Below are 21,003 nucleotides of genomic sequence, written 5' to 3' on the forward strand. Positions count from 1 at the left end.
GTCTTGTCTTCCCAGGTATACCTTGAAAGACTCTTAACATACGCAGAGATAGATATCTGTCCGGCCAACTGGAAACGGATTGTTCTGGGGGCGATCCTGCTGGCCTCCAAGGTGTGGGATGACCAGGCTGTATGGAATGTGGATTACTGCCAGATCCTGAAAGACATCACGGTGGAGGACATGTGAGTGGCAGGGCTTGTCAGAGTCTCAGCCAGACTGTTTGGGAAGAAAGCTGCCTCCTTTTTTAATGATCCGTATGGTACACAATGAATGCATTTGACTGAATGTCTCTAGTGAGTTGGAACAACAGGGGTATGGTTGTGCAATATTGTATATGAAAACCTGCATTTCATCATGTGGATCATGAACAGCTACCGGTGACACCTCCTGGTTTTGTGAAACTGGTTTACGGAAACTGTAGTGTAGGCAAACACTCCTTTACTTTACTTAGAAAGGTGTGGCGGAGCACAGATAGCAGTCTGTGATGGTTTGTATTTGGGCTTTGTATCTTAGCTGCAGACTGTTCACAAAGAGGTAGTGCCCCCATACAGTCCTTTGTGGGCAGTAAGCCAATCCAAAAAGCACAAAAGCCAAAATATTTTACGTTTTTGTTTAGTTTGACAGAAAACATCCACTGCTTTGTCATGTTTTGCATGTTCAGTTGTTTCAGGTCAGCCTTGTGTCCCTGGGGCTCCCAAGTGCAGCATGAGCAGGGTTCAGGGAGGGGCATCGGCCTTGGGTTGTGGGGACTGAGAGCTGTATACCCCTCTAGCTTTCCAGGCAGTGTCAGCTTTCTCGGATGGACCAGTCTTCAATTTTGGTGAGGATTATTAGTAGGGCACTTGCATTCTATTGTCTGGGGGGGTCTCTGGGGACTGGGAATCCAGGAACTGAGTTCAGAGCCCTTGGGGAAGAAGGAACTGTAGAAAGCAGTCAGATGGCTCTACCTGACTTACAGTTCCTTATGGTTTATAATCACTTCTGACATTATTGTAGCTAAAACTTTTCTCATACTTCCTGTTTGGCAAACCTCCTCAAGGAGGCTTTGTCCCAGTCTACACTCATGCCCCTACACCCAGTAATCCTCGGATGCAGGAGCTTCTCAGTGCCTGTGACAACTACCACTGAAGGGCATCTCTGAGCTCAGACTTGTGGGCATGTGGGTTCCGGGTTCCACAGCGGCCTAGGGCCCTCCTTGCCTCCGGTTACTGACTCCCCGGGTGCCCCTTGCTATGATGCCCTTTGAAGTGTGCTTGCTTAACGTTGTCAGGGCGTTTGTTGCAGAGCCTGTTCCTGCTGCAGACCATAAACTTTCATCCTGTGTGTGTAGTTCTTTATTACATAAAGTAAGAAAAACATAAAGAAGGTTTTTAAAATCAGAACTATATAGTAAGAAAAATTCTTGTATATTTCATGGTGAAAACAGCTACTAAAATAGTTGTCATTTGGGTCATAAAGGAGATGGACATTTGAGTGCAAGGTATAAGAAATTCTTATACCTTGCCTGTTTAACAGAGCCTGTTTGCTTTATTCAGGATTATTCTCTCCTCAGCTCCTTGGTATCATTTGACACTGAACTGCACATGTCACGTGATGACTTTCTGGCTGCCCCCTCCTGTTAGGTGGTATGTGACCAGTGACTTGGTGTAGGTGGTACCCAGGTTCTGTGAGAGCACAGAGGACCCCCACGATGACTAGGTGTTCCCACTTAAAGTCAGAATGCCTGATTAAATTAGACTTCGTCTTAAATATTTTTATTTATATCCTAGCTATATTTCCAAAAGAAAGTGAGAGGCAAATGCAAATTACCACAGAAGCATGAAAATAAAAGAGAACAGAAAAATGACCGGTGAAGAACATTAGAGGTGTGGAGGAGCTGCCTTTTATACTTTTATGCTTAACCCACCAGGTTTAATTCACCAAAATGCTAGCAAACCGAATTTTCATGGAAATGTAGGCTCAATGGATAATCCTTAGTCGATTTAAAATTTTTGAAGAAATGTTTATAAAGTATTTGTCAGGAGACACACATGGCCCAGATCATGCATGTGTCAGCTGAATCCTCTCAGCAACCCTGTGACATGTGCACTGATGTCCGTGTTACAGATCTGGATACTGAGACCTAGAGAGGTTAATAACGCTGCAACACAGTAACCAAGTGGGGAAGGGTATCCCCACCTGATGAGGAAAGGCTCACCTTTCTTAATCCCAGGGACCATTCATTAGACAGTGGTCAAACGGAAATGATGTTTACCGGTCCTCAGTTAGGAAGATGTTTTAACTAAGGGCCTGAAACATTCATTTTTAATTTTTCCTACTCTCCTCAAATAAAAAGGTGGGAGGGTAAAATAACAGGTAATTTGGAATTCTAAGTACTCAGTTTCTATTCATTGAAGGTTTAAATTCAAGTCATTAAAAACCAGACAATTACCAGGAATATTTATAATCACAGTAACAACAACAGCAGCAGCTATCATATATTGAGCACTTCCTAGCTAAAAAAAAAAAAGGACTTTTCTGTGTCAATTCACATCTCACGTTTATCAATGAGGCAGTACTGTTATTATTTATTATTCCCTCTTTACAGATGAAAATGAGGCACTGAGAATTAAGTAAGATGCCCACCCAATCACTTGATGAGTAAGTCAGTCAAAATGTATGTTTCTTCTCTTCTAAGCAGTTGGAGCTACAGTTGTTTCATTTATCTAATACTTAATTTTTAAAAAACCTATTTTTTGTAAGTCAACTCTTTTTCTACACAGAGAAGTTTAAACAATTGGCCAGGGTTCATTCAGCTGAAATTAACTTATTATCAAGAATTGTTATGATAATGATAGCCTTAATATCTCTTCTTTTGTTGGGCAGTCAGTACCTTAAGCAATTACACATTATCATAATGTTGGATTTTTTTCAAGTGCAAAATAGTAATAGTTACTATATTGAATGAAACTGCTGCTTTACTCATTAAGAATTGGAAGAATCAGCACTATGGTTAGTAAAATAAGATTGATGCTAAAATTCTGTTCCATATTTTGTCCAAAGAAAATAGATAATTTTTTAGCGTGTTTTTTGTCTTTTTTGGAAGCCATTGGTGCCCAGGCTACCCCATCACCCTCTGAGCCCCTGGCTGACCCTTAGTGACTCATACAGCATTTGATCAGTGCCCCACGTACCTGGAGCTGTGCAGAGGAAGGAGGCATTCAGGAAGACCTTATGTTCCTAAAAGGTCTGGCCGCAAATAGTTCCCCTGAAGACACTCCGGAGTGCCGCCTTGTTGCACTGCCCTCTGCCAGGCTGGAGAACAGATCCTGGGAGTGCAGCTCAGGCACCCTGTGCTCCTCTGCTTTCCTTGCAGAGCCCTCGGCTTCTGTCAGGGGCAAACAACCAAACTTTCCCTTGGAGCTCCTGAGCAGGGAGAGGGCTCACAGGTTTCAGATGGAGAGCTTTTCTAATGGGGGTTTCTGGAAGCGCTTGTTTTTCCAGGTACCCTTCTTCCTGCCTTCTCTGTGTCCCAGCTTCCTGAAGGGACCTTCCTGGTATTTTTGACCACAGGCTAATGTCCTGCTCAAGAATTATCCAGCAGTGAGAACTTGAGTCCCCCCATATACCTTTGGACAGCAGGGTTCTGGCTTGGAAGGCAGCTGACTGTGTAGTTGTGCATCCATGGATGCAGACCGAAGAACATCATACGACGAGTGTCACTGGGACTTGAAGGCAGAACAGTCAGGGCACCAGGCCATGTGGATAGTCACCAGCTTCAGGCAGAACTCGTGTGAGAAGGTGAGGCCGAGGGCCAGCCGGAGCTCCCACTCTTGCTAGCAATCAGTGGTCATGGCATCACAGGCCAGCTTAGAGCAAGAAGTGGCAACTGCTGTGGATGGGGAAAGGACACTGAAATTTCCCTGTGCAGAGTTCTGTAGGCAAAAATGCTGTAAAAAAGAATTAAACCTCGAGGTTTGTCTGTTTCTTGTTTTTGTTTTGCAGTGTTCTGTGTCTTTTCATGTATAGGCAAATCCAAATAAGGAGAAATCAAGTGACTTGTCCAAGTGTTGCATGGCACAGAAGGTCCCAGAGAAAGAACCTCAGTTCCTCTGTATCTGGCATTGTTTTGTTTTTAAGTTGTAAAATGTAGGTAGCATAAAAGTTACAATTGTAGCTATTTTTAAGTGTACATTTCTGTAGCATTAAGTACATTCATATTGTTGTGCAACCATTACCACCATCCATCTCTGGAACCCTTCATTTTCACAAACTCAAACTCTGCTCCCATTAAACACTAACTTGCTGTTCCTCCTTCCTTCGGCTCCTGGTCATCACTGTTCACTTTTCGTCTCCGTGAACTTGACTTCTCTAGGGACCCGACACAAGTGGGATCATACAGTCTGTGTCCTTCCATGTCCGGCATGTTTCACTTGCCGTAATGTCCTCAGGGTTTGTCCATGTTGTAGCATGTGTCTGAATTTCCTTTCTTTTTAGGGCTGTGTAATACTTCATGGGGTGGTGTGTGCCCTGTTTTGTTTATCCATTCATTCATCCATGGACACGTGGGTTGCTTCCACACTACGCTGGTAGGAATGGAGGCTGTGAGCGTGGCTGTGAAGATACCTTTTTAGGACTCTGCTTCTAGTTCTTTTGGGAAGTGACCCTAGTTTCTAGAAAAGTAGGCGGCGTATTAGATGATTAAAACGACTATTTTTATAACATTTTAGAGTTCTGTTTTCAAGTTACTAACACGATCTAGTGTAACAAGTATTTCTGAAATGTGCTTTTCGTTGACTGACTTGAATATATTTCTTACAACATTTTGCACCAAAACTGTTTCTTCCTAGTTATCTAAATGCAGATAGTGAATCCATAAGGCCCATTCTTGACATCACATTAGTTTTATGATGATTCATCACATAGCAAGCTGTCAGTCTCCCTGTAATAGATAATGCTGCTGCAGTTTGGAAATTCAAGTTTGGGAAATTATTTTTATTTTCTAAATCTTTAGAAAAAAATTATTTTCAAAATCTTAAGAAAAAAATTCAGCAGCTCTAAAATCTCTTATTTCCCCGAAGCTTATCCAGAAACTTAAGCTTGGAGAAAGGTTGTTCTGTTTTCCAGGGAATGCTGGGAAAATGCCACCTCGTTGAAAAACAGCTTCCTCTTGCCTTTGCTCATAGTGTCTGCCTCCATCTGGAACCATGGTGTCTGTTTATCATTTCGGGCAGGATTATCGGGCTGCTCTCTTAGACTAGTAAGCCCTTCTTAGCATTGGGAGAATACGCTTTGCAGTGACGCCCGTTGGCCACCAGACGGCGGTGTGTCCGCAGATAGCTCCCAGATTCACGTGGCATTTGCTCCTTGGATGTTTATGTTGGCACTTCCGGCCTTAGTGGTGCTTCTGACACTTTCGTTTCATTGAAATCTTACCTGGGTTCCAGTATTTCACAGGATGATCTCTTCTTAAATCTCATTTAAATGAAACTTTTTTTTTTTTTTTGGAGACAGGGTCTCGCTCTGTTTCTCAGGCTGGAGTGCAGTGGGGTGACCTCAGCTCACTGCATCCTCTGCCTCCTGGTTCAAGTGATTCTCCTGCCTCAGCCTCCCAAATGGCTGGGATTAGAGGCCCCTGCCACCACGCCTGGCTAATTTTCGTATTTGTGGTAGAGATGAGGTTTCACATTGTTGGCCAGGCTGGTCTCAAACTTCTAACCTCAGGTGATCCACGCACCCCAGCCTCCCAAAATGCTGGGAGTACAGGCGTGAACCATCATGCCCGGCCTGAATTCTTAAAAACTATAAAATGTAGTACAGTAGACACATTTGGAGCTTGTTACAACTCCTTTCACAAGACTGTGTGGAAACAAGCAGTGATGCTCTCCATCTGATGAAGAGACCGGACGGCCCCTCCTCAGGCCTCCTTCCTAGCCGCCTGCCCATGGGTCCCAGCGTTCCTTTGCCCAGCAACTTCTGTCTCCCCAGATGCACCGGCCTTGCTCAGCCCCAGCCTCCCTGCCCGCCTCCTTACTGCTCCTGTCCTTTGTCACAGCAGCGTGAACCGGCATGGAGCCCTCCTCAGTCCCAGTGATTCACTGGGAACAGCCATAGGAGTCTTGGGACACCACTCGGGACAGGATGGTGCCTGCATATGGGGCCCAGACCCAGACCCTCAGTGTTCAGCAGAGTTGGCGGGACATAACAGAATGCCAAGGCTGGGATCAGGGTCGGGAGGGCAGAGGCGGTGCCCTAGGACCTGAGCTTCACTCACAGGAAATGGTGGTGGTGTGTCCTTGCTGCCTGCGGCAGGTGCAGGTGGTTGGAGGTGACCCACTCTGCTGGAAACACCCCCTCCCCAGCCCTGGTTCCTCTCCGCCAGAGCTCCATGCTTCCGTCACCTCAGCTCAGCTCTCACTACTGTGGGAAGCCTTCTGACAGGTCCCGTGCTGGGGGCTAGGCACAGAAAAGCAGATGCTGCCATTCCCAGCTATGAGGAGACCAGCCGGAGAGGCCGAGGCCAGCAGCCCAGGCTGCACAGTGTGAGCAGGGACAGGAGGTACCTGGACGGTGTGCAGTGGGTGGGCACCCATGGGGCTCCCTGGGGAGAATGTGCTGAATCTGAGTGCCTGACCTAGGACCCGTGCTCCACAAATAATTCCCTCACTGAGAAGGTTCCCCCTACCCAGAGGAACTGTCTAGAAAGAAATCTGATTTGAAAGATAACTGACATGACAAGTTCTCAAAGTAGTTTTTGTTTTCCAGCAACACGTCAACATTTAGACAGGCTGGCAGGGGGGATCTCAGCACCTCCTCTCCCGTCGTACCTTTTTAATTGAGTGGTTCTCAGAGTATGGGGCTGGGGCTATGGCCTCAGCCTCACCATCACCTGGGAACTCCTTAGAAATGCGCATTCCCAGGCCCCACCCCGGACCTACTGATCCCCACAGTGTGAGGGTGGATCCCCACGTCTGTTCTAACAAGCCCACCAGGTGATGTGGTGCGTGTTCAAGTGTGGAAACTACTGCCTCCACTCTTTCTGGCTTGTGAGTTCTCAAAAGAGACTGAGGCAGAGACTAGACACCCTCCTCCCCCAATCCCTACCTTTTGCCTAAGAAATCCCTACATAGTTCCTCCCCACTTGTCTCCCTGGAGGCAGGGAGGCCCCCGAGGAAGCCAGGTCTGCAGAGGCCGAGTGTTTGTTCTGGGCACCTGACTAGGGCCCTCACTGGACTCACGTGGCAGCTCTTGGCTGCTCCGTCTGCTCTGTGTAGCAGCCTTTTTGCTCGGAGGCGTGCAGCCAGAGCCTGCTGTGTGTGTTAGATCTCAGCGAAGTGACTCGCCCTGAAACCCTTCCTGGTGATCATCCCAGTTAATCAGTCCTCATCCATCTGGGCATCAGATCAAGTAGATTCAGCTTTTAATCCCAATGTGGTGGTTAGACTGCAACTCTGGTGTCCAACCAGGCATTTGATTAGATCACTAGTCTTCCTGGAGGATGCGGTTTTCTGCAGTCTGGTCTCCAGCAACTTGCCTTGGCAGGCCATGTGGCCTGATGGGCGGCTAAGCACTGACTATTTTTGTCTCTGTTTTGCAGGAACGAGCTAGAGCGACAGTTTCTTGAATTGCTGCAGTTTAACATCAATGTTCCTTCCAGTGTCTATGCCAAGTATTATTTTGATCTTCGTTCTCTGGCAGAAGCAAACAACCTGAGCTTTCCCTTGGAGCCCCTGAGCAGGGAGAGGGCTCACAAGCTTGAGGTAAGATGCTTAAAACAGCGCTTCTTGGTGTGCTGTTGCAGATGCATCATCTGAGGGCCAGGGACGCATGGTCATATCAATCATTTCCCCCACTACATGATGTAAAATAAAGATGAGCAACTGGGACATACAGCTGGGCAGTTCATTATAGTATTTTCTGCCTTTTTTTTTTTTTTTTTTTTTTAGGCAGAGTCTCACTCTGTTACCCAGGCTGGAGTACAGTGGCACCATCTCGGTTCACTGCAGTCTCTGCCTCCCGGGTTCAAGTGATTATCCTGCTTCAACCTCCTGAGTAGCTAGGATTACAGGCATGTGCCACCACTCCCAGCTAATTTTGTGTTTTTAGTAGCGACAGGGTTTCACCATGTTGACCAGGCTGGTCTCAAACTCCTGACCTCAGGTGATCCACCTGCCTTGGCCTCCCAAGGTGCTGGGATTACAGACGTGAGTCACCATACCCTTTTTAACAACCCCTTTAATATCATTTTATAATTAATAAGCATGGATTCTTCTTATTTTTAGATAGAGTCTCGCTCTGTTGCCCAGGCTGGAGTGCAGCAGCGCCATCTCGGCTCACTACAATCTCTGCCTCCCAGGTTCAAGTGATTCTTCTGCCTCAGCCTCCCAAGTAGCTGGGACTACAGGCGCATGCCACCATGCCCAGATAATTTTTGTATTTACGGAGTTTCACCATGGTTGGCCAGGCTGGTCTTGAACTCCTGACCTTGTGATCTGCCCGCCTCAGCCTCCCAAAGTGCTGGGATTATCGGTGTGAACCATGGCAGTTCTATTTCGAAATCAAATGTTTTTTAAGACCCTTATCTTTACAGATAGGTTAAAAAAAATCATAAGCCCCCCTAAAAAGCATTTTCCTCAATAAAAGCCCCACAAAAAGGTATTTCCCAGCACGTGGCTTTATAGGAAAAAGCTGCCAGATGATATTAACAATCGGGAATCCAAAAAGGTTTGATTCTGCTTTCGATATTTTTTTCAATCTACTTTTTCCATAGCCCAGTTAGAGCTGGGGGTAGCACAATTGGTCTTGGTCTGGTTTTCTTCTTTTTTGAGATGGAGTCTTGTACCATCACCTGGGCTAGAGTGCAGTGGCACCCTCTCGGCTCACTGTAACCTTTGCCTCCCAGGTTCACGTGATTCTCCTGCCTCAGCCTCCTGAGTAGCTGGTATTACAGGCGCATGCCACCACGCCCGGCTAATTTTTTGTATTTTTAATTGAGACATGGTTTCACTGTGTTGGCCAGACTGGTCTCGAACTCCTCACCTCATGATCCGCCAGCCTTGGCTTCCCAAAGTGCCGGGATTACAGGCGTGAGCCGCCGTGCCTGGCTGGTCTTCGTCTGTTTTCAGGCCGTCATTGTTGAGCTGTGTAACTTTGGGTCTCCTCACAGCATATTTCTGTGTGGCTTTTCCTCCTCATATGTTCACCAGGCTCTTCCCACCTGAGCTGTTGGCAGGAGGAGAAGGGGTGGGGTGGTAATTAAGCAGGATCCCTGGGGAGAGACCCCTCCTCCAGAGAGAGTGTGCCGCAGCCTTTCCCCTCTGCGCCTTTCTCCCAGTCCTGCCTTGGTCTCGTCCCACAGAGCCTTTCTGAGTGGTGGAGGCACAGTGTCCCCAGCTCATGAGACCCAGAGGCCCTCGTGCTGCCCAGGCACTGTCCTTCCCAGACGGTATGTCATCACTCGGCGCAGGGTTGGTGTGGCAGCACGACGGCCTGGCCACACCATGGGCTAGAGCTGGGCGAAGAGCACTCTTAGGGATTACATGCTTACGAAGGAAAAACATTAAATACAAATGTAAAAAGTAGTATGTTGATCCCAAGAAGTGAACTTAGTAAACCGTAGAAAAGACTGGATACATAGCACTGGATCAGAAATAAAAATCCAGTGAGAGTTTCAGAACTCGGCCATGCCTCTGTGATTGTGCGCTGGCCTTTAGAGTGGAAAGCCCACCCGTCCCCCAGTTCTCATCTATCCGAGAGGACAAATAGAAACCCTCCCTCTGCAGGATTCGCTGCAAGGCAAATGTGGTGAAACCTTGGTGAGCACAGATGTGGGATAGCATCCGGCTTTCCCGGAGAGCGTGGCGCCCGTAGCCTGCGCTGTGGTCCCTGGGCCCCTTCGTGTGCAGCTGTGGCTGCAGCGGCTGCTGCAGTGCCAACGAGACAAGCCAGAGCTCCTGGCAGCTCCGCAGCCCTGCAGGGAAGCGGGTCTGTGTTCTCTGCTGAAGAGTGTCTGAGGCGCAGGGTCAGCTGCCCTGCGAGCACAGGCGGCGGTTGGTGGAGTCAGCCTGCCTTTCCCTCTGTTAGATTTCTCCAAGTGCCGAGAGGGAAGAGCTCCCTTGCTTCTGGGGCTGCTGTGCCACGGGCCCTGCGGGTTCACCAGGGCAGGAGGAAAGGCCAGTGATGTCCTGACAAGGCCGCTCGTTCTCTTCTCCAAATAATCAAAACCTTCCCACGACCCAGACCATCCCCTCCTGGGACAAGCGGGCTCAGCCTTTGCCGTCAGCCAGTTCTAGCCATACCCAGTGGCAGCTCTGGGAGAGTTGTCGCCAGGGTATCACACCCCCCATCCTCGTCAACAGTGTCGATTATCTCCACGTCTTATGTTTTTGTGATCGATCCACCCTGGGTCCCTCTTTTGGCAACCTCTAGAGGGGTCGCAGGTCCTCCATCCTTCTCTGCTGAGTCCCTAGCTGGTGCTGCAGCCGCCCTCGCCACCGGGGGCCAAGCTCTCCTCCCTGCGAGGCTCAGCTCCAAGCGCCTGTGCTTCACGCCAGCCCTGCCGTTCTTGCCCTGCTTGTAGGTGAGGACGCCAAGGACTGGAAACAGCGAGCGTGTTGGCAGGGCCAGTCCAACACCCCTGGATGGGGAGAGCGTTGACCCCAGTCGGGCCACCTGTGGGGCGACGCTGTCCTGTGATTTCACATTCTGAGAGTCTTTTCTCAGTCGGGGAGCTCTTGGGAAACGAGCGGAGTCTCCCCTCCTGTCGCGTCTCCCCGCGGCCAGCAGAGAGGGGCTGTGGGCCGGAGCTCCGCGCCTGTCCGGCACGCAGGGCCCTCAGCGCCCAGGACGAGTGAGCGACGGGTCCAGATGTGGCCCGTCCTGACCTCCACCGTCTCTCTTGCCCCTCAGGCCATCTCTCGCCTCTGCGAGGACAAGTACAAGGACCTGAGAAGATCCGCGAGGAAGCGCTCGGCCAGTGCGGACAACCTGACGCTGCCCCGGTGGTCCCCGGCCATCATCTCGTAACCGCGGAGGCCACACCGTCCCTTAGTTTCTCCGTTAGTTTGAGAAAAGACAGACTTGGGGTGGGTTTGTTTTTGGTTTTTCTTTCCTTTTTTAACGCATAGCTCCGTCGGCTGCCTGGATGAGCGCCCGCGCAGCGAGGCTCGCACGAAGCGTCAGTGCCCTGGAGATCCCGGCTCGCTCTCCCCGCCGTCAGCATCGGCGCTTCCCTCGTGGAGGAGGCGGACTCGCATCCTGGAGGAGGAAATAAAGGGAACGGGAAGTCGGGCAGAGGCAGGGCAAATGGCTGAGCGGCCCGGCCCTCGGGCATCCCGTGGGGGCGGTGGCTGAGGTCGGCGCGCGCCGCGGTGGCTGGGCCAGCGTGTCCTGTAAGACTTCTTGCATTCCTGCTGCTGCTTTTTTGGGATGGGGGATTTTTGTTCATTTGTTTTTGCCCTGTTTTGGTTTTGGTCCCACAGAGCAGGGGATGTAGTTTGTACCCACCATGGCGCAGACTTCCAAATAAATAGTACTGGTCATTTCTCTCCGCACTATTTCTGCGCGCTGTCTTCTGAGCTTTCTTCCTCACCACTGGGCTGTGCTCGTTCCATTTCTGTACACCCTTATTTTATACTGTTTTTCTTCAACAATGGCGAAAGTAACTTGACTGTAGTGCTGAACCAAAAGTACCCCATTCCCTCCTTACTACTCACCCCAAGAACATTCTAGATCACATGGGTGCTTGTGCCTTCCGATTTTCTTGCATTTGTTTTTTTCCTGGCCTGAAGCTGTCGTTACAAAATCAGTCAGACTTCGTGGGCTGAAGGACGCTGTGCCGCAGAGGGTGTCCCGGGAGCCTTCCCCAGAGTGCTGGGCGTGGCCTGAAGCTACTGAGTAGGAGCCATGTCTTTGTACCCCTGCCTGATTCATTCCTCTCCTTACAAGTCCATTGTTGCAAGCAATATTATTCTCAATTTTTATATGTTTACTTTAAATCGAAGTTAGTCTATTTGTATAAAATTTTTTAAAAATCTAAAATTAAAAAAAAAAAAAAAAAAACAAGGATGGGTTGGGTATTCCAGTGGGAAGATCATTGAAGGGAAAAATGTTACTATTTACTGAGGTATTTTTCACAGAATGATTGAATAAAAAAACTCAACTTGCATTTTCATTGTGGGTGCTTAAGAAGTTCTACAAAATTCAAACTGTGAAGGTTTATGCTTCATTAATTATGACCGTACTTTTTCATTTTCTGATGATCCCTGATTTCCTTACGGGCTCAATAAGAATCTTTTATGTCAAGTAAAAATAAAAGAGGTAATGATAGAATATGAAATAGCGAATTTGATCTAAAGTCTGAGAGAGTGAGTCACTTGCGTATATGATGCTTTGGGTTTTTGCATATTTTCTTAGGTCTCAGTGACAGGTTTCTGAGTTGTTTCCCTTTTCAAGTCCCTGGGAGGCCAGTGGCAGCAGCAGGTCTGTGTTTCACGTTCTTCCCATGTGAGCTTGGAAAACTTTGGCATCTTAATTAGTCTTGAATCATACACCTGATCCCCAGACATTGTCTGCTCTCACTGAAACACAATTTGGAAATGGAAGGGACTCACAAAGTCAAAATCCCAAGAACACCAAGCCAAAATGTCAGGTTTTGGTGAAATTTGTGTCAGGTACAAGCATACCTGTTTGGGCTAGAATTATTATCACAGCCTTTCTGACCCAAACTTTCAAAATCAAGCAAACAGAAGATAAAATGTTAATTACCTTTCCATCGTAATTGTGATGATCTACTCTGTATGGGTACCAAAATCAGCTTCTCTCTTCAAGAGTTGAATTTAGAACTTTAAATACAGGTCTAAAAATGTAGAAAATATCATTTTATATTCCCTAATCTATATAGCTGAAAAAGGGATGTATTTTCTTAGCTGAATATGAATACCTCTTAAACATAAATTAGTTCCTCTCAAGTGAAGTATCTTATTTTACCGATCCATTTCAGGAAAGAGGTTCTGCTGCCTTAATAGCAGCAATTTTATTTTTATCCCTTTTATTTGAATGAGAGATTTGAAAATCAAATTATGTAAATATTTCAATGCATCTGCTATTATTTTGTGGAGTTTATTAAACTACTTTAAAAAATTGTATAGTCTATTTATTGTATGTATGTACATACAGTCTGATACCTAAAATTTAAAGTGGATTCCATAAAACCTGACTCAGTCTTGTTTAGACTACTGAATACTGTTTTAGCCTGTGCCCTGGACTCTACCTCTGTATAGGAAAAGTTTTCATATTCATTAATTAGTTTCGATCTGTATGAATTGGTTATGTTTCTTGCACTAGGGATGTTTAAAACTCTGCTGTAAGTGTAGATTTTAGTTTTACTGGCAGGATGAATCACTTGACACATAGGTAGATACTTGAGGTTCATTTCCGTTTCTTTTTCTACATGATGATGAAGAGTTATGTTTTCTTCTCTGATTTGTGCAAAGTTTGCCAAAAGAAAACACAAAACCAGTACAGTACCTATTGATAAATCATAGTGACTGTAATTTGTTTGTAAGGCGAATTAATGCTTACCATTAAAGCTGGATTACTATTGAGGAACACATTGTCTTAGTGTAGTTTTTGAATGGAGAGTTTTTGTCATTAATGAAGGATGAAGAAAGCCACACAGTTTATTGACTTTAATTTTAGATTTCATTTAAACAAAAAAATCATTGGGATAATAAATATCCTGATGAATCTTTTTGTTTTCCCTTTTTTAAAAAAAAAAAAAAAAAAAAAAAAAAAACTTAGAAAAAGGGAAAGAAGTCAGGTGTTTAAAACCAAATTGCAGGGCAGATGAGAAATCCTGTCAAGATCAGAATGTGCCTTCATGCACGAGGTGAGGCCAGAGGCGTTGGCACCCACCCTGCCCCCTCTTCTGGGCGGGCTCTCTGCCTGCCTTCTCTCGGGCTGGGGCAGGGCAGCTCCATCTTGGGTTTCCTTTAAGCTAAGCTGCAAAGCAGAGTTTGGAGAGTGAATGATTTTAACTTGTCCTGCTGCTTATGGTAACTTCTCACCTGGGGCCATATTTTACAGATTTGGTATTTATTTATTTATTTATGAGACAAGAGTCTCGCTCTGTTGCCCAGGCTGGAGAGCAGTGGCGTGATCTGGGCTCACTGCAACCTCCGCCTCCAGGGTTCAAGCACGTCTCCTGCCTCAGCATCCCGAGTAGCTGGGATTACAGGCGCCTGCCACCACACCTGGCTGATTTTTGCAGTTTTAGTAGAGATGGGGTTTCACCATATTGGCCAGGCTGGCGTCGAACTCAACCTCAAGTGATCTGCCCACCTCAGCCTCCCAAAGTACTGGGATTGCAGGTATGAGCCACCATGCCCAGCCCAGATTTGAAATTTTTAAAAAATAAAACATGATTCCTGATTATTGTAGGTTTTTAATAAATGTTAAATAAATACATATATAGAACAAAATAGTTCCTGCCTTCCTGCTGTTATTTTTTGAGTTACTATGTTGAGATAAAATTCAAGAGGTTGTGGATGCTCACTGAACCAGTTCTTTGCAAGGGCAGTGGCAGAAAGTGGCCCTGTGTTCGTGATCAACTCACGGAAGTATGACAGCCACTCCAGCAATTGCGAGGTTGCACAATGGAGACCCAGTAGAACTTGGCACCTTCATGTGGATGCTCTGTTTTGTCTGAAATCACTTTCTCTCCCTGGATGTCACTGGCGTCAGCATCTTGAATGGGTCCGAAAGACTTTAATCATCTGAAAAGTCAGCCATAATGAGGTCCCATCCTTGTTGAAAAAGTGAAGGAAACAAGATACATGCCCTTGTGCTGAGATTGAAAAGTGATACGTAACTTGCGTTTGAGATTTTTTTTTTGAAACAGAGTCTCACTTTGTCACCCTGCCTGATGTGCAGTGGCACAGTTCCAGCTCACTGTAGCCTCGAAATCCTGGGCTCAAGTGATCCTCCTACCTCAGCCTCCCTAGTCTCAGCCTCTCTCGGATGATGGGCATGTGCCATCATGCCCAGCTAATTAATCTTTAATTTTTTTTTTGAGCTGAAGTCTCGCTCTTGTCACCCAGGCTGGAGTGCAGTGGTGCGATTGCAGCTCACTGCAACCTCCACCTCCCAGGTTCAAGTGATTCTCCTGCCTCAGCCTCCTGAGTAGCTAGAACATAGTCCCCCGCCACCACACCTGGCTCATTTTTGTATTTTTAGTAGAGATGAGATTTCACCGTGTTGGCCAGGCTGGCCTCGAACTCCTGACCTCCGGTGATTCACTGGCCTCTGCCTCCCAAAATGCTGGGATTACAGGTGTGAGCCACCACCCTGGCCAGGCTAATTTATTTTTAAATTTTCTGTGGAAAGGGGAGGTCTTGCTTTGTTGCCCACGCTGGTCAAACCCCTGGCTTCAAGCGCTCGTCTCGCCTCACCGTCCCAGGGTGTTATGTCCAAGCTGCATGGGCTTCAAGGCAAGGCCTGTGAACAGCTTGATGAAGGTGCTGACTTGCTGTTACTGAGTGCAGGACCCTGCTCGAGCTGTTGCACCCAAGCAGGGCTGGGGGGCTGCCCCGGCGTGTTTGCAGTCGCCGTGGTGGGACTGGAGTTTGAGCTTCCAAGTCAGCGGGCTCCCTGCCTGGTTTCCTGTTAGCTTTTCTCACTAGGTTTGCGTATGTGAAGGGGCAAAAGTCCCGTCTGTCACTGTCCTGGGCAGTGATAACCTCGAAATGAGCTTCTTAATCTCTCAGGTGAGAGACTCTGGCAGCTGCTGTCTGTGTGCACTGTGGTAGGTCTGGGCTGGACACAGTACCCAGGTGAGGACTTGTCCCGGCAACTGTGTCTGCCCTCCCTGGGTCTTTGTGAAGAGTTCTGCAGAACCGGTTACAGTAAGAAGCGAACTCAGACATCACATCTGACTTGATGTTCAGATTCTACAGGTCTCCATAGACTTCCCTGTCTCCTTTAAGTGACTTGCTTTCAATCAGGGGCTTTCCTTTTAAGAATTTTTGTTTATATAAAGAAGTTAACAGCATTACAAAATAGAGTTTGGGATAGAAATATTAAATGTAACAAGAATTGATGCATAACGTGTTAACATTGGTATTGATCTGTGTGGTCATGGAACCTTGGGTTTTAGTCTCAGACCAAAAAATTATCTTGCTCTGTGACCTTAGACAAATGACTTGACGTCTCAGGGCCTCTCGGTGCCCTTGGCTGTGAGGGAGACTTGTTTTCGTCACCTTTGTTTCTCAGCACTCTGCTCAGCCGTTCAGGCACAGTTGTTGGGCGCTTCTCTAGATGTAGCAAGGCTGCGTGTAGTAAAAGCCAGGTGCACGCGTAACGGCGACGGAACGCCCGGGCCCGGGGGACGTCGGTTGTGTTCTCCAGGCGCTCTCCCGGAGGGGGGTGGCGGTGGGTAGAAGCAGCGGGTCTCACGGAACCTGGGTGCCCAGTTTGCCACTGCTGCCCCTCCTTCCCCACCTCTTCTCCACACAGCTGAACGCTCAGCGTGGCCTCCACTTGGTCGTTCCTGGACTTGGTTTGTGAGTTCTCGTCCACACTGGTGGATCCTGGAAATCCAAACAGTGGAGATAGGTAAGTGAATTCATCCCCAAGTGCGTCTGTCCTCAAGAGGATGCTGCGTCATCTCTGAGCTCCGGCAATGCTTCCTGAGACCTTCTGATGGAAGCGAAGGATTTTGCGGCTGTCTAGCCGCACCGGGGGGGCAGCGCGTGGCAATGATGACTCTGCAGGGGCAGGACACCCGCCCCCAGGGCCAGGCCTTGGTGCAATGCCGCGGGCATGTGGTCTGGCCGGCCCCAAGGCCTTGCCGGATCCTGAGTTTCTTCATCTTTAAAACAAAAGAAACGTGTGACTCTCCTGAGCCTTTCCACTCCTAACATTCCATTCCAGTGACGCTGGGTTTTCTAGGAGCAGCCTGAGACTCATCGTAGTCATCCCTGCGATCTGTGAAAAATAACAAATAAGACGGAGAGTGAGGCACCCAGAGCCCCAAATGCTGGGTAGCTCCTTCCGTGGTTGTGCAGCATCCTGTGCTGAGCTGCAGCCCCTTACATGTCAGCAAAACTCGAGACAAAATTCCTGCTCTAGAATATTGTCTAGAAAACGTGTGTGTTTTAATTCCTTCAGTCTTTGCTGAAGGAATTACTGATGCAATTCCTTCAGCAAAGACTGCGCTGGACACTGCTTTGTGTTGGGGATGGATACGGCGGAAATAGACGAGGTCTTGGCTTTCTTGGGGGATGCTCTAGTGGAGCAGATGGTCGAGTTCGCATGTAAAAAGGATCGTGGAAAGTGTCAGGAGGGAAACTGAGTGGTTATGATAGTGACTAGGAGCTGGAAGCTTGGTGGACACGACCTTTTGACTGGACGTCTCTGTGGCAGAGATGGGGAGAAGGGCAGATGGTTGCAGATCAGCCCAGGCCTCGCAGGCAATGGTGAGAAACACAGATTTGAAGACCAGTCGGAAGCTGCCGCAGAGGGTAGTTAGACTGCGCCGTGCCACGCGCGGCTCTGGTGCTCAAGGTGAGGGTGTGACAGGCAGCACGGTTCCCGCCTCGGCGGCCACAGGCTGCAGAGAAGGGCTACGTCCACTTCACAGGTTACACGTAGGAAAAGAAAGACCAGCACTGTCACACGACAGTTCTCGCCACACCTCTGGGATGACCCATCACCAAGTTGTTAGAGATGATGTGTTCCTGAGGCTGGTCCAAACCCTGAGTACCCGCCACCTGCCTGCATCAGACGCCGTGGGACTGCGTCAAGACGAAAAACCTGGCCCTGGCTACTGATGTGCAGTCCTTGTTGAGCAAGAAGAATGGGTTTTAAACTGGTTCTGATGGTCACTTGTTGCTATGGCCAAATAACAACCAGCCCTTCCTAGGAGGATAGAAGCTTTGTGTCCCTGGAGCTCCGTAAGAGTGCATACGCTCCGCTAAATCAAGGATCATCTGTCTTAACTCATCCCTGCATACGTGAGCCTAGAAAAATCCCCATACTGGATGAGTGAATAAAACAACCTAATGGGCCTGGTGCGGTGGCTCACGCCTGTAATCCCAGCACTTTGGGAGGCTGAGGTGGGCGGATCACTTGAGGTCAGGAGTTCGAGACCAGCCTGGCCAACATAGTGAAACCCCGTCTCTACTAAAAATACAAAAAATAGCCAGGCGTGGTGGCGGGCGCCTGTAGTCCCAGCCACTTGGGAAACTGAGGCAGGAGAATGGCTTGAACCTGGGAGGCAGAGGTTGCAGTGAGCTGAGATTGCACCATTGCCCTCCAGCCTGGGAGACAGAGCAAGACTCCATCTCAAAACAAAAACAGAAACAAAAACTAATGGAAGACTGGCCCCAGCCTCTCCTTGCTGTGAGACCTTAACTTGGAAGGACTGAGCAAAGGTAAAAGATGGATGTTACTCTGCCCATTGCAGAGGGCAGAAGTGGAGCCAGGAATCAGCAAAAGCTTCTGCAACGTGGATTTCCGCTCAGTCTAAGGAAGACCCTTTGAGAGTTACATTCTGCCGAGGTAGAAATGGCCAGGGGCCGCCTTCTCATGCTGTTAACTCGTGGTTATCGCTGTCCACTTCTGGCAGCACAGACCTGGCTTGCAATGAACTTTTCCACGGACCCCCAGCATATCCAGGTCAGAGGTACGTGGAGCTGTGTCAGGGAAAGAAATGGTGGAGAGCCCAGTTCCAGCCGCACAGGTGTGTTCCCTAACACACCCTGACCAGACTTTACGGCTCTAAGAAACAAGTCCAAGAACCACTCCTTACATCATTAAAAACTCCTCCCGTTATTCTGTGCAGTGCGGTCTGCATTTCCCACTTTTCAGCTGAGAGGACGTAGGGGAAGAGAAGGTAACTTGAGGGTGGCAGAGCCAGGAACAGAACCCACGCCGTTCTGATTCTGAAGTCACGCTCACAATCACGCTACCCTATCACCTCCCAGTGGGGTAAACGAGCTGGTCCCTTGTCAAAAAGAAGTCTGTGGGAGAAAGAGCAAACTCCATGTGATTTCTTAGATTTTCAGGGTCTATCTGTTAAATGTTGCTTCCCTAGAAATCTTAGTGACTTATTTATTGATGACAGAGATGAATCAAGAAAATACTACTTTAGAGGTGGCGGTTCACCTGAGGTTGGGAGTTCGAGACCAGCCTGGCCAACATGGTGAAGCCTCGTCTCTACTAAAAATACAAAAGTTAGCATGGCACAGTGGTGGGCACCTGTAATCCCAGCTATCAGGGACGCTGAGGCAGGAGAATTGCCTGAACCCGGGAGGTGGAGGTTGCAGTGAGCCAAGATCGCGCCATTGCACTCCAGTCTGGGCAACAGAGTGAGACTCTGTCTCAAAAAGAAAACACTGCTTTAAAAAAATCTTGTGAGTGCAAAGTCATTGCTTGAAAGGAACTGAGGAAGCATAAAAGGAGCTTCCCACCCACGGCCCCACTGGGTGTCCGGTTTGTTAATCCACAGTGCCTTCTTCATCCTTAACTTCATGCTCCAATAATTGGGGACTTTGAAAGGCCCACTGGTTGGTAGTGGACGAGGCATTTTGCACATGAAATTGTACATTTGTGGGTGCTTGAGGGTTTTCGTTGTCATGTTTGTTGAGACAGGGACTCTGTCACCCAGGCTGGAGAGCAGGGCTCACTGCAGCCCCGACTTCCTGGGCTGGAGCCATCCCCCATCCCCAGCCCCACAAATAGCTGAAACTACAGGCCTGCGCCACCACGCCTGGCTAATGTTTTGGAATTTTAGTAGAGACAGGGTCCTGCTATGTTGGAGGCTGGTGTTGAACTCCTGAGCTCAAGAGATCCTCCCATCTCAGCCTCCCAAGGTGCTGGGATTGCAGGCGTGAGCCACCGCGCCTGGCCAGTGCTCGAAGTTTTTAGATCCGGTTACAGCATTTTATCTTTTCACTCTAGACAGCAGCAGAAATTGCTCACAAGAAAGCACACTGAAGTCCTGCATTTTATGATCTCCGCTACAGGACCTTTACTTTTGCAAAATGCTTGACTTATCCCTTCCTGAAACTTTTGTCATGCTGTAATTGTGTCACAAATAGAAGCTCCAAGGACTTTGCTACAATAGAAGAAACATTTAGTGTGAACAAGGTAAGACAGGCTGCAAATCGTCCCCACAGCATTTTATTTCCGCGGTCTGTTCTTCTTTTTTTTTTTTTTTTTCCTTTGTTATTATTATTATTACTTAAAAAGAGGGGGTTTCTCCATGATGGCCACGCTGGTCTTGAACTCCTGACCTCAGGTGATCCACCCACCTCAGCCTCCCAAAGTGCTAGGATTACAGGTGTGAGCCACCGTGCCCGGCCTTCCCCAGCCTGTTCTTTCTGCTTTACAGAGAACACAGATCTGCCGCCCGGGAAACATCCACCCACGGCACCCAATCAGCCTCAGCCAGCGCAGCGCCAAACTCGGCCTGCCACCTTCCGCCATCAGGGACGGCCTTTCTGCAGCTTCCCCTGGACGCCGATGATCAATCTCTTTGAACCAAATCCCGCGGAAATCTGAACGCCTCTAGCTGCTGAAATCTCTCCGATTTTGTGAATAATATATTCATACGCCTATGCATCTTGCTCCCTGTGTACTCTGCTCTAAAAATAAGAAGAGTTTCGGTATTAAATGCCATGAGGACGTCGTTCCCAACCGCATTCTCCCAGCATATGAAGCTTGTCGGAGTAGACTAAGCAAGTTGAATCGACGGACAGCCAGGCACCCCTGTGGAAGCGTTCAGGCAATCAGGCCGGTGAGTGGGAAAACGTCCTGAAATCACCAGAGCAGCTGGGCAGAGCGCGGGCCTGTCCGGCCCTGCAGTTTATGGTTTAGAGCCCAAGCCCCAGGCGGGGCGCTCAGGACCCACAGTCCTTGGTGGCGGGGGGAGACGGCAGGAGGGCGCTTTACCGGAAGAGCGCACGCATTGCGAGGGTCAACTCGCTGTGGATTCGGGAGGTCTGACCCTTTCCAGCCCTCTGG

General features: G+C 48.3%; 1 protein-coding gene across 4 annotated transcripts in view; it reads left to right on the forward strand.

The window, feature by feature from the left end:
- Nucleotides 1-13,121, forward strand: part of CCNY (cyclin Y) — a 204,719-nt gene extending 191,598 nt beyond the window's left edge. For all 4 annotated transcript variants that reach the window (XM_039478748.2, XM_010349006.3, XM_010349010.3 and 1 more), the window contains 3 exons: nucleotides 16-182; nucleotides 7,577-7,739; nucleotides 10,888-13,121. In XM_039478748.2, coding sequence (XP_039334682.1) covers nucleotides 16-182; nucleotides 7,577-7,739; nucleotides 10,888-11,004 — 447 coding nt within the window. In that variant the 3' untranslated portion in view covers nucleotides 11,005-13,121. The remainder of the gene's footprint in view (nucleotides 1-15; nucleotides 183-7,576; nucleotides 7,740-10,887) is intronic.
- The last annotated feature ends 7,882 nt before the right edge of the window (nucleotides 13,122-21,003 follow it).

The sequence above is a fragment of the Saimiri boliviensis genome, chromosome 8 (genome assembly GCF_048565385.1).
Source record: "Saimiri boliviensis isolate mSaiBol1 chromosome 8, mSaiBol1.pri, whole genome shotgun sequence".
Taxonomy (NCBI): Eukaryota; Metazoa; Chordata; class Mammalia; order Primates; family Cebidae; genus Saimiri; species Saimiri boliviensis.